Genomic DNA, 13,142 nt, shown 5'->3' on the forward strand with positions numbered 1-13,142 from the left:
TTCGAGTTACTTAATGTCACAGTCAGTTTCTAATTTCAAATTGAACTAGATGAACTGTGATTTTTAAAAGGGAGCCACATTAAAAAAGTGTGAAGTAAAAATTAAAAAAACTTAAATAACATTAAAAATATTAATGACTTTAAAAAACTAAAAACATTACCAAGGTGGACAGTGTCACCAATAACACTGTCTAATGTTATGGACAAACCTTGGGACAGAATATGCTTAAAATGGTGACATCATTGTGAATCATAAGATGACAAGAAAGTAAAATGTGACTTATTATGATCTGAGTGTTACACAAACTACACACTGGTGCATCAGTTCCAGATAAAAGAAAACAACGAGTTAAAAAACTGTGACCATAGTCCAATACAGTTTTATTTGAAAAAGCTTGTTTTCTTATTGCTCACTCCAAGTCGACTGCCAGCTGGCATGAAGCCGAGCCTTGAATACAAGACCATAGTTCATGTATGGGACAGGCATAGCAGTGATAGTGCCAGAGCAAATATACTTAGCTGCAGTGTCAGTGGGCTTATTACTGCGAATACCAATGTGGCCTGATATCCAAAAAAAACAGATAGAAGTAGATGTTAAAGAGAAATGGGCCAGTTGGTTTTGAATATCGGAGAGAACAGGGTGTGAACCAACATGAAGTGATTCCAGGGCCAGCAGAGAAGTAAACAAGTCAGTATTAATTGTGCAGTTTGAGTACTGCTTAGCTTCTATGTGATCCAGGGCAAGAGAAATGGAATACAGTTCAGCAGTGAACACACAAGCTGTAGAGGGGATTCTGCCCAAAACCACTGAACCACACTAACCATGACAGAGCCCACACAATCACCTGATTTTGAACCATCTGTATAAATAGGAATGGAAGGATGGTTAGAAAGATGTTCAGCAAATAGCAGACAGTATTTCCAATCAGGAGTGTCTACTTTTCTCAAATGACTTAAAGATAGGTCACAATTGGGGACTGTAAGAAGCCAGGTGAGATGGGCTGACCAGTGAATACAGCAATGTTATCCAAGAACAGACCCAATTCATCAAACTGCACCTGGATATAAAGGTCAAAAGGAGCAATGGCAGACTGTCTGGTCTGAAAAAGCATGGCCCATCGAGGAAGGAAAACACAACCCCAGGTGGGATTCTTTGGTAAGGAATGAAGTTTCGAAGCATACAGTAAAGACAGTTGCAAATGGCAGAGGTGCAAATAAGGTTCCTGAGATTCTATGTATAAGCTCTGAACTGGGTAAGCCTTTTAACCAAGGCTTTAAACTTTTCAATAAAGACATCCCTTTGATGTTGTTTAATTTAACTTCTGGAAAGCCACTGTAATGTGCATTACAAGAGGCTGATTGGTAATTTAAAGCTAAAGGAACTGGCAAAAAAATTCCAGGAAATGGACTGGAAACTGGCTTATTGATAGAAAGCAAAGAAAACAACAAAAAATACAGGTTTCTTACTGACATGAAGCATCTAGTGAAGTTTTTCAGGGGTCTTCTCTATGACCTCTGTTGTTGTTTTTATTTTAATAAGTTGAATGGCTATTCAGATAACAGAATTTCTAAATTTGCTAATGATATTAAAATGCAGGTAACGTCTGATTCCATTTAGAGAGCTCCTGTCATCCAATACCATTTTCTAGTTCTATTTATAAGAATAGTAAGTTTATGAATAAGATTTCTTGGTCTTATAAAAGTTTCTAGAGTGTTGATCTGAATGTTGGAATGATATGGTTGGGAATAAAAGTTTCAATATTTAATTAAATGTTTTAAGCTTTGGAAGCCCTATGCAGAATTGTTCTTAGGGAAAATCTTTTGAGAGTTAGAACTATAAACTTATGTAACAGTTTGTACAATGATGTGAGCTGTGCTGTTAGTTTTGAATTCTTGTCACATTATGTTAAATAGGTAGAGAGATGCAAATAGCTGCATTAAAATTGATTTGTAAATTAAATAAAGGTGGAGTTATTTTATAATTATTGTTTTCATTCATTCACTTTTTGTAAGAGACAATTTCAACAGGCAAAATGGACTTCTCTCAGTTTTCCTTTCATTAAATAATCTTAAATATTAATTTTTATTAGTTACACCTACCTCCAACCACTTTTTTTATCATTGCTGAAAGCACCAGCTATAATACTAGCAATAAGCTGACCACCAGTTACAAAACAAGTATTCAGGGTTACCAAAGTTCCTCGTCTTCCAGAAGGTGCAACTTCACCAATGTACATAGGTACAATCATCGAAGACAAACCTGCAAAGAAAAAGTTATGTTTGTTTAAATATTTTAAGTGTAAGTATTATCATCCACTGAAAACGTAGTGGCCAATTTCATAATAATTAAGAGTGAGAATCCCCACATGATAAAGTTATCTTACAGAAGAATAATATTAATTATAAAAAGATAATTATGTGTATAATTACTGATAAGCTCTCTGTACCATGCAAAAATAAAAATTAGTCTCTTATATTAAGTTTCAGTGTGGTAAATACTCTATACACTTTTGGGGTTTTTTTTGTTAGCAGATTCTTCTACTTGAGATTTGAATATGGCAATAAGGTTTAGATGTACAAAACTGTCACATAACACTTTCCTTGAGTGATGTGTTTGAGAAGCACAATATTAAGGATGGAAGCAAAGACCTATGCACTAAATTTAAGCTATAGAAAGCTACTCTAAAGTTAATATACTTGGAAAACAATTTTTTTAAATTATGAATTTAAAAAATGCCATGCTTAATGTCTGTATATTGTTATCTCAAAATCATATTATTTAAGTGTTTACTTGTTATGCACATGGATGATAAAGATTATACCTAGCCTACGTTGCTCTTCTATAAGGTTATTTGAAATGTAAAGATATGACCTAATCTTGGTCAAACAGCTAACTTATAATATTATGACTTTTAACTTGAATTTGCAGTTAACATTATTAAGATAATATTGATCACCAATCTTATACTTTCAACCAACTACATATCAAAGCAATTTATTCTCAAAAAAAGGTCTCCAACATAAATATTTCACCATTTCACACTAGTTACTCAAACAAACTTTTCTCACTGAATCCATGATTTATACATTTAATAACATACACATAATGGTCTGTTGTAGTGAACGATTATTTCTAATATTCAATGCAGTACAACCAGAAAAACACAAAGTTATTTTAATAAACAAACACATAAAATGAAGAGTTAAAATCAAACAATAACAACAAACAACAACAAATAAATCTGACATGAGATAATAGTGATATAGAAGGATACTAAAAATAAAATCTTTCAATGAATTTCACTAAAATTTAACAAAATCAAGTGAAATACTGAAACGTAACTGTTTTATATCTTAAACTTCAAAGTGATTTCTTCTTTCTCTGCACCTTCAACATAAGACTACATTTTAAACTAATGCTCTGTAACTAGTCAGTGGCAAAAATTTGTAATAACATATTAAAGACTGAATTCTGAGCTACTTTGTTTTACTGGTTTAAAAACTAAAATGCTAAAAGGAAGTATTACTACTAATTTAGAAGGATGTGTTAAAACTTACCTATACCAATTCCAACAGTTAAACGTCCAACTAAAAGCATTTCTCTAGTAACTGAAAACCCCATTACAATGGCTCCAGCAGTAAAAACAACACTTGCTATCAATATTACTGGTTTTCTCCCCAATTTATCTGAGAGTATGCCTGCAACTAAAGAAAATGCCCAAGCTCCCCCAATTGTTATACTAACAATAAGTTCTTGCCACACATGATTCAAGCTAAAATAATCCCTCAAAAGTATCATAGCTCCAGAAACAACTCCTGTATCATACCCAAACAAAAAACCTCCTATTGCTGAAAGTAGTGTTAACAAATACATATATGTGGGAAGGTTAAGATGATTTCCGTTGTCTTTTGCAACTAAATTCTTAATTTCTTCATTAATTACGTGTGTTGGCATTTTAATTGGAGTATATAATAGTTTAATAGACAACGATATACATGGGCAAATCTAAATTCGATATAATATTCTAATTAACCAAAAACAAAATCCTACTGAAACCACGACGCTTTTAATCTCGATACCTATCACAGGGGGCGTTACAGTTATCTTCAACATTGTATTGAAGAATCAAACACTTATAGATCGTATCAAACACGATTTTCAGGTGGAGGGAATTTAAAGTTCCATACGAGTTAACTTCACTGGGTTTCTTTTCTTTACGTGTAAGTTAAGAAGTATGTATATAAACGTAAATAAAAAAACAAAACTTTTATTATGACAAATAAATACAAAGCATATTGTATGTCAGGCCTATGCGCATGCATACTGTTTGAAACTGGAATTTTAACTTGTAAGATAAAAATGCCAATAACCAACCAACATGTTGATGCCAGAGATCCAGGACATATACCCCTTAAAAAAAGTAAAAAACAAATGTTAAGTGTTTAAATCTGTGTGTTTTCTTCCTATAGCAAAACAACATCGAGCTATCTGTTGGTTTAAATCTGGAAGTAACTGTGCATTAAATATAGTTTAAACAATTACATGGTTGTTTAAATAAAATCCACATTCATCCCATGAGAAGTCAACAAATCAATATTCTCTTGTAATTCAGCAAAGAGAGGCTTGGCTTGTTTATTTTGAATTTCGCACAAAGTTACACGAGGGCTATCTGCGCTAGCCGTCCGTAATTTAGCAGTGTAGGACTAGAGGGAAGGCAGCTAGTCATTACCACCCACCGCCAACTCTTGGGCTACTTTTTTACCAACGAATAGTGGAAATGACCGTCACATTATAACGACCACACGGCTGAAAGGGCGAGCATGTTTGGTATGACGGGAATTCGAACCCGCGACCCTCGGATTATGAGAGGAGTGTCTTGATCATCTGGCCATGCCGAGCCTGGGGGTTTGGCTCAAATTAGCATAAGTTTTTTTATGTTTTCTTATAGTAAAGTAATGTACTATCTACATAAAGTTATTGTGAAATTATGTTCAGTAAGAAATGTCGAAGATCTGGCTTATATATCGAAGTTTTGAATTAAGCACAAAGTTACACAATGAAATACATGTGCTCTGCCCACCACGGGTATCGAAACCCCGGGTTTAATCGTTGTAAATCCGTAGACATACCGCTGAGCCACTGGGGAGCCTTATATACCGTATAATGTATAATCTCACGAGCTAGGTTATTACTTACATAGTGAGTAATTTTCAAATGAATATAAGATTAGCACAATTCTCAACTCCTTCTTTGTACGAAAATAAAACATGCAAGAAATGCTTAAATCTCAAATCCAACAATCGCTTTATAGTTCTACTTACATGATATAACGAAGCTTATTTGTGCTCAAAACTATATGTAGCTGTTAGATGTTCGTAACTGTTTCACCAAGTTTAATGAGAACGAAGGTTATTACATGGATAATTTATATAGTGCGGGTGTTTTATTCACTTATTTCTAGGACCCTCAGTGGCACAGCGGTACGTCTGCGAACTTGCAATGTTAAAAACCGGATTTCGACACCCGTGGTGGGCAGAGCGCAGATAGCCGTTTACGCAGCTTTGTGCTTAATTCAAAAACAACAACAGTTATTTCTAGAAGCGAGAGTTTATGGTAAGTTTGTTTATGTAATTGTTTACTAATAATACGTTGTGTAACGTGTACATTCAATTGTTATAATTGCGCCAAATTACTAGAACATTCTGAAATTTTATCGTTTTTTTAATTGTGTATTACTGCATTAGAATATCTAGTACTGCGTGTAATGTTTTAAGACTTCTGTCGGGATTTAAATACACGTCGATAGATTATTATTTACATCTAGATTGCATAATTGTTAATGATAAAGAACGTCTAGTATTAATTTTTAAAGTGAAATTATCACAGACTCTATTGTAATAACAGAACACAAAATATCAACTTTTCTTCTTCATTCTAAAGTAATTGAATCAGCCTCTATGTACTTTGATGAAAAATAGATAATTATTTAAAGCTCTGGATATAACTGTGATAACAGACAGACATTAGCTACAATTTATGACTAATCTTTTTCACAGCCACTGGATCTCTTCCTCGTATCTCGATAATGGAAAGACAAGCTTTACTTGAAAAACATATAAAATAAACATTTAGTAAAAAAAATAAAAAATAAGAGCTTACCGTGGAGACACTCGTGTTGCATTTAACTTACAATTTGTATACCAAATTAAAAGGAATAAATACATACTTACAAAATATTTGAAATATTGTTCTTTTACACATGCAACGAAAGCATTTCATTGCATATGAAGATACTAAATTAAAATTACCAATTAAAAAATTAAAATTAAATTAAAAAATACAAAATTCGCATTTACTCCAGAAAGTGTTTGGTGCATCGTTATGTTCACTTTAACCCTGTCAGTTGTGCTTCCAAGTTTGACGACTATAGACTATTGAGGTCTTCTCATACCCTAGACAGGTTCCATTCGACTTTGACTAATCTTTTTCACAGCCACTGGATCTCTTCCTCGTATCTCGACAGAGGAAAGGCCGTTCCACTCAGTCAATTTACTTCATGGCTGTAATTTGTAAATTGTTATATTTGTATTTAATACTGAAATTTCTGAAAACCGTAATTCAATAGATAAAAGTAGGGAAGTTATTAAACAGTTTTAAATGTTTGTGTTGTTTTTTTTTACTTTTGCGCAAAGCTACACGAGGACTATCATCGCTAACCGTCCCTAATGTAAGTGTAAGACTAGAGGGAAAGCAGCTAGTTATCACAGCCAACTGCCAACTCTTGGGCTATTTTTTCCAACGAATATTATAACACCTCCTGGAAGGGCGAGCATATTTAGTGTGACGGGGATTCGCACCCGCGACCCTTGGATTACGAGTCGAGTGCCTTATCCATCTGGCCATGCTGAGCACAGCATTAATTGATTTGGTATTGTCTTTTCTCCTGTCCCTATAGTTGGCTAAAGGCAGACTGTAGTAACATGATTACATAATTTAACTGAGAACATAATTTTGTACCCTCTACATCAAAGAGAGACAAATGCAAATTGACAGGTGCTATTTACAGCATATACTTGATTTTAAAGCTGTGATGAAACTGGTTAAAATAACTCAGGGGTGAACATAAATTACAGCTGCTCAAAATTTTAGGACAAACTTTTGACCAACAAGAAGATGATCAAAAAAAATCGTTCGTCAGAGAGGCATTTGAAGCACCATTAATATAAGTAAAAGTATTCTTATCACTAGACATTTATGAGCATAATTAACTGTTCATAATAATCCCTAAAATGATGGAAATCTTAAGGCTTGAAAATCTGAGTGAGTCCTGGTTTTATAATTTGAAAATCTGATCATCTTATACAAGCAGCTAAGAACTACACTTTCAAGTGTGGTACATAATGACAGCACAGATTTGCTACTTCCAAAGATAATGCATACATTTTTATTTCATTTCAGTTTGGACATATGGTATCACTCAAGTAAACAACCTTTCCTTACTGAAGCTGCACACAACACTAGGATTTATTAACTGGTCATTACGCATGTTCTTTTGCAGGACAGACACTTCATTCATGATACCTTCAAATACAGGTTTGTCTTTTCTGTAAGAGAATCAGATGGTACCAGGTTAAGAGTGTGACGTGCACATCATGAGTAACATGCTTTTGCTTGATCCATGATCAAGACTACCTTCAAACCTAAAGAGGTGGGAAAGGCTTTTGTTCAATTTTTTGTGAAGTTAATCAAAGACTATAAACATTGTTTTTTAGTCTTGAGGTTGCTTTTGACCATTGGAGCACCAAAGCAGCTGATGCATTATTGGTAATTCTTAGGCAGACTTACCTGCCTAGTGGCTCTCATCTTCAGGTTGCAATGAAACACGACAGAGAAGCCAGTTATTCAATACTATTTACTATCATTGTCTGGTGTATGGTCTGTATTCTTGTGCATAATTACTGCACCTTGCACTGAAGTGATAAGACAATAATAAAAAAACACACCTTTTTTTAAGGAATATATTCAATCTGCATGACTGAAAAACATTTACTCACAACCAAACAGAAAACTGTGTACACTATCATTGTTTGGGAATTACATTTCACAAGGAAAATATGTTTCCTAATTATAGTAGTAACAGCTAAATCATCACTTTTAATAGTTATAAGTCTTAAATGCAAAAACATTATGCTGCAAAGAAACATTTGTTTTATGGATTGTTTAGCATTCCATATATTTGTGGCATATGAGAATTTGAAAGTTGTAAGTAAACCTTTTCTATAAAAGTCACTACCTGCCAAATATTTCAGTTTCAAAACTAAAATATTCTCCATATTTTTAAACAATGCTTCACAGGCCAACAGTCAAAATTAACCTTATACTTCGAGATCTTATCATCCTGATCAAGTGCTTTAATTTACTCAAGTGTTGCTTACTAATTTATTTTTAATGAATAGTCTTCTTGTGTAATTTTTAACATGCATTTGTAACACTAAATGCATATAATGCCATGTACACATATCTCAACAATACATCACAAATGTTAGCAGTTTCAGACAGATCACCTCTGATATAGTACTTCATTACTTTAATAACCAATATGTGCTGCTAGTGTGAACTACTTATCAATGATTATGTAATTATGGTGTATTAGTATGCTGCTATTTTTGAGCTGTAAACCCTAACTTAATTTCATGCATTATGAAACAAGTAGTCTCACAAAATTCAACTGAACCAATATTTTCATTCTCAAATTCTCCTAGCCAAGAATAACATTTGTACTCTCACTAAACTTAATTTAAGGCATTATGAAATAAGTAATTTCGCAGAACTTAACTGAACCAACATTTGTTTGCTATGATTTTCCTAGGTTGGATTAACATTCACACCATTACCATCTTATACCAGTTTAAGCCAAATTCAGTGGTATACATTAACGAATACTTATTTCCTTAGATTACTGCCAATATTTGTAGTTAACTAGCAAACTTACTGCATTGCCACACACAAACCCATTCACTCATAACAGTTAGTACCACAGAAAAATAAATAAAGCAAACCCATTAAAACAAGTTCTATTCTATTCAGATTCACTACATTGTTACCATTTATATTGTGCACTGACTGAAAGCACAACTTACACTAGCTATTCATGGAGCTGTTGTACACATTTGTAAGAAATTATTTCAGCAAGCTGTCTATAGATTGTTCTGAAGAACTTTCATCACTCAGCCAAATAATTAACATTCCTGATGAAGCATCAGATGACCACTTCGTCAGAGAAAGACGACCAACATATCCAGTGTCTGTAGTTCTAACTTGTTAGAGGGTAGAAAGAAAAAGTATGACAAAGTTAATCTTAATTCTGACATAACTGAAGTGATGACTGGATATAAAGTTTGACTGTTGGATAAAACAATGTTTTCGTCTATATCACAAGGTGAATCAATTGGGCATGTACACAAATGTATAATATCACCACAATTTTGCATCTGATAACTAGAAACATATCCAATGAATTCAAGTCTAATCTGAACTGAACAGAGAGAATCATCTACTATAAATGTAGTCAGATAGAATCAAAACTTCCAGAGTGCAACTGTCATCCACATAACCTGGTCACTTTTAGAAGTAGAGAAGTCGGAATTTTCAGACGTTTTCTTAACATTTACAGACTGGTGCTAGTAAAAACATTCTCCAACATGCAATGGAGAGTCCAGTAATGTGAAACAATGACTTCAACAACATATACTAGCATAAGATAAACATTCTCCAAATCCTGTACGTTACCACAGGCACCAATGCTTGTTGTGCACATTTATAAGCTAAATGAGAAATAAGCATAAGGCACATTTAACAAAAGAGTGTAATGCACGTGTCTAGTAATTCCTATGTATACTTTCTTACTTATTGAGATGAAAATCTTTTTCATAAGGGTGATGCAGAAATATTTTAGTAGACATAACATTGTTTTCATAGTGCTAACATAAACCATAAGGAGTCAAGTTAGAATCTTGTAATGTTTTTACTAATATTTTGAATTAAAAAAAATTACAATTCTCTTAAAATTATGTTTTACTTTTTAAAGAAAGTTAAGCATTTTTTAAATTCCTACAGGAAATATTGTTTCCTCCATATAGCGTGGCAGTTGAAAATGTATAATTTTACCTTTTTTGTAACTAGAAGTGAATATATCTTTATTATGCTATATTCTGAAATGTTTTCATCATGTTTTATTGTGATGTAGTGTATCCAATGGATAATTCTTGTGACCAAAATTGCAGCACTCATAAATATGTCTTAAACTTTCCAAATATATATTACATAATGAGCTTGATATTAGTGAAGCAGGATATTACCTTCATTTAGTATATATATCAAAATATTTCTCAAACTTATGTTTTTCTTCATTTTTTTTCAGGTAATTTGCAGAGGAGGGTTAAGACACAAATGTTTCTATGACTCTGAAGTCCAGGTGTAGCAGTAGAAAGCTATTATAATTTACTTTTCTACAACTAGGAAGAGAATATATATTTATTCAATAATTACATTACATTTAGTTAACACTCTTGTAAACAGAATGGGTACTTAAAAGGAACTAGCTAGTTATTAGTTTGAATGTGCAAAATAAGGTTCAAGTATAAAGTAGCCTACTTGTGGTGTAGAAAAGAAGAAATCATGTGGCTCACTTATCCCTCAAACTTTAGGTTTGGAATTTCGTTGTGATGAAAAACTGACTGTGATCTGTAGTCTGTTTGTGACAATTTTGAGTTTAAAAATAAGAGCATTATTCTCACTTTATATTATCGTGGTTAAGTTTACTCAAAACTGAGAAATGTAATTTGGTCCTCTATTTTACAAGAAGGAATCAATATGACAAAAACAGTTAAGAGAACAGCTACTAAAATCAAAATCTTGTTGATGAAAATTTGAACTATGATCAAAGGTTACTACAATAGGGTATAGGAAAACTATATACAGCTTGATTCCAAACTATTCAAAGCTGAGTTAAACTGAACAGTGAAATTAAAGAGTTATAAATAATAGTGAAAGTGGGAAAAAGATGCTTACTCTCTAGGTAATTAAAAAAAAATTTAGTGAATGTATTGTAATTGTGACTAAATAAGCACTCGTGGTAACATATTTGCTTTTTAGCGTAATTACTTTTCTTTAAATTTTAAACATGCAGAAGATTTTAGCTGATGGTAAGGCAGGTGTTGTTAATTAAAATTTGTGAAACTTTTGGAGTTCACAAATTTGTATTAAAACACACATACTACACTTTGAAATAACTAACTTACTCTCTAGGTAATAAAAAAAAAAACAGTCAGTGTTTGGAAATTGTGGCACATCATGGCTAGTAGTATTAATTATTGGAGCACTATACATGCTTGTTGGCATAATTACTTTCAGTAAATTATAAACATATATTAGAAAGCACACACACTACACTTTCAAAAAACTAATGTGAAAATGGTATTTTTCAATTCATACATCAATTTATAAGGCAACAGTGGGCAAAACCTTTTCCTCACTAATAAGTTCAATATCTTTAAAACATGCACAGCAAAAACTTGATACAATATTTTTAAGCATGAAAAACCACAAACATATCTTTTCTTGAATTTGTGAATAAACACATTTGGGTACACTAAATGACAAAATTTCATGATGTATTAAACTTTCCGTGAAATGTATGTGGCAAATTATGCGATATACTCTAAGGGTAGTCATTCCTAAGCAATTATCACCTTTTCTTTGGGTCTCTAAATTATACCAGTAAATCACTGGAAAATTTAATAAAATACCAAATAATGCTGTCAAGTTCCATAAATTATCACAATCAAGCTTTATTACTGAAGGTTCACGGTTAGATTCAGTTCGCTGTTGTAGCTCCCAATACTTTCTCAGTTCGTTTTCAACATTTCGTATGACATTCATCGTAAGACTTTCCCCAACTGAAACTAATTCAGGGTTTTCTAGGTTGAATGATACATCGATAAATGGAAAACTGGAATCATTTACTAAACGTCCTAAATGGCCAACTAACGCTTGTAAGTTAATCACAAACACTGATTCTTCCAATACTAAAACGTCCAATATATTGTATCTATATTTACACTTAGAAGTACTGAAACGGGCACTGAACGCCCTGACGAAATTTTGTATTTCTTCAGGTGAAGCGAGGCATTTATCCCACAAATAGGCGGGTCTCAAACCATGTATAACAGATAATATGTCTAATTCAATACGAAACCTATGAGAACGTATACGTTTAGAAAATATACGTAGGTCAGATTTCTCACGATCGCCCATAATATTTAATGAATATGTATAATTTTATCGAAAGATTCAACGACTTTAACACACAAAAACACAGTATCACTAAGCAATATCACATGAATAACAAAAACACGATTGTACGAATTAGACTCCCTCTGTTCAGTTGTTTCTCAATTATTATTTTTGAATGCTGGCAACTTAAAAGGCCACGATTAAGTAGTTATATTTAGTAAACTTCGAGCGGTTTTTTCGATACATGAACGTCTTTAATTTCATAAAATTAAAAATATTTATTTATCTCACGTAAAGAAATTCGTTTATATTGACTAAACAATTATACGACTTGCTGTTAGTTTTGGATAATCAAATATAATAAAAATATTAAAAACATATTACGAAATGGCGAAGTAAAACGTACTCAAAACCTCATAGATGAGAAACATACTGCTTTCTATAAAATTTGTATGATATGTTCAGTTGGCATGCGTATGTGTTTGTTTTTTTTCTTACAGTAAAGCTACATACCCTATCTGCTGTTGTGTAAACTTAGCGAAATTGAACCCTGGAGTGTAGCATTGTTAATCCTTAGATTTACCGCTGTCCCAAGGGCTATCTGCGCTAGCCGTCCCTAATTTTGCAGTGTAGGACGCGAGGTAAGGCAGCTAGTCATCACTACCCACCGCCAACTCTTTTATCAACGAATAGTGGAATTGACCGTCACATTATAATGTCCCCACGGACTGAAAGGGCGAGCATGTTTGGTGCAACGGGGATTCGAACCCGCGACCTTCGGATTACGAGTCGTACGCTTTAAACCACCTAGCCATGCCGGCTCTAAATACATTATTTGATGTACACAA

The 13,142-nt window shown here is 33.0% G+C and overlaps 2 protein-coding genes across 3 annotated transcripts in view; both read right to left on the bottom strand.

Annotated features, from left to right (window-relative positions):
• The window catches only part of LOC143226439 (proton myo-inositol cotransporter-like), a 120,502-nt gene extending 116,397 nt beyond the window's left edge, over positions 1-4,105 (bottom strand). For both annotated transcript variants that reach the window (XR_013014620.1, XM_076457392.1), the window contains exons 1-2: positions 3,558-4,105; positions 2,100-2,259 (exon numbers count right to left, since the gene is read on the bottom strand). Coding sequence is in view for 1 of the 2 variants with exons in the window: in XM_076457392.1 (XP_076313507.1) it covers positions 2,100-2,259; positions 3,558-3,954 (557 nt within the window). In the remaining variant the exon portion in view is untranslated. The remainder of the gene's footprint in view (positions 1-2,099; positions 2,260-3,557) is intronic.
• A 6,410-nt stretch (positions 4,106-10,515) lies between these two features.
• LOC143226442 (UPF0739 protein C1orf74 homolog) lies at positions 10,516-12,454 on the bottom strand. The gene has a single exon (XM_076457394.1). The coding sequence runs from the start codon at positions 12,313-12,315 to the stop codon at positions 11,500-11,502; it is 816 nt and encodes a 271-aa protein (XP_076313509.1). The 5' UTR covers positions 12,316-12,454; the 3' UTR covers positions 10,516-11,499.
• Between the last annotated feature and the right edge of the window lie 688 nt (positions 12,455-13,142).

This window comes from Tachypleus tridentatus, chromosome 9, assembly GCF_004210375.1.
Source record: "Tachypleus tridentatus isolate NWPU-2018 chromosome 9, ASM421037v1, whole genome shotgun sequence".
Lineage (NCBI taxonomy): Eukaryota > Metazoa > Arthropoda > Merostomata > Xiphosura > Limulidae > Tachypleus > Tachypleus tridentatus.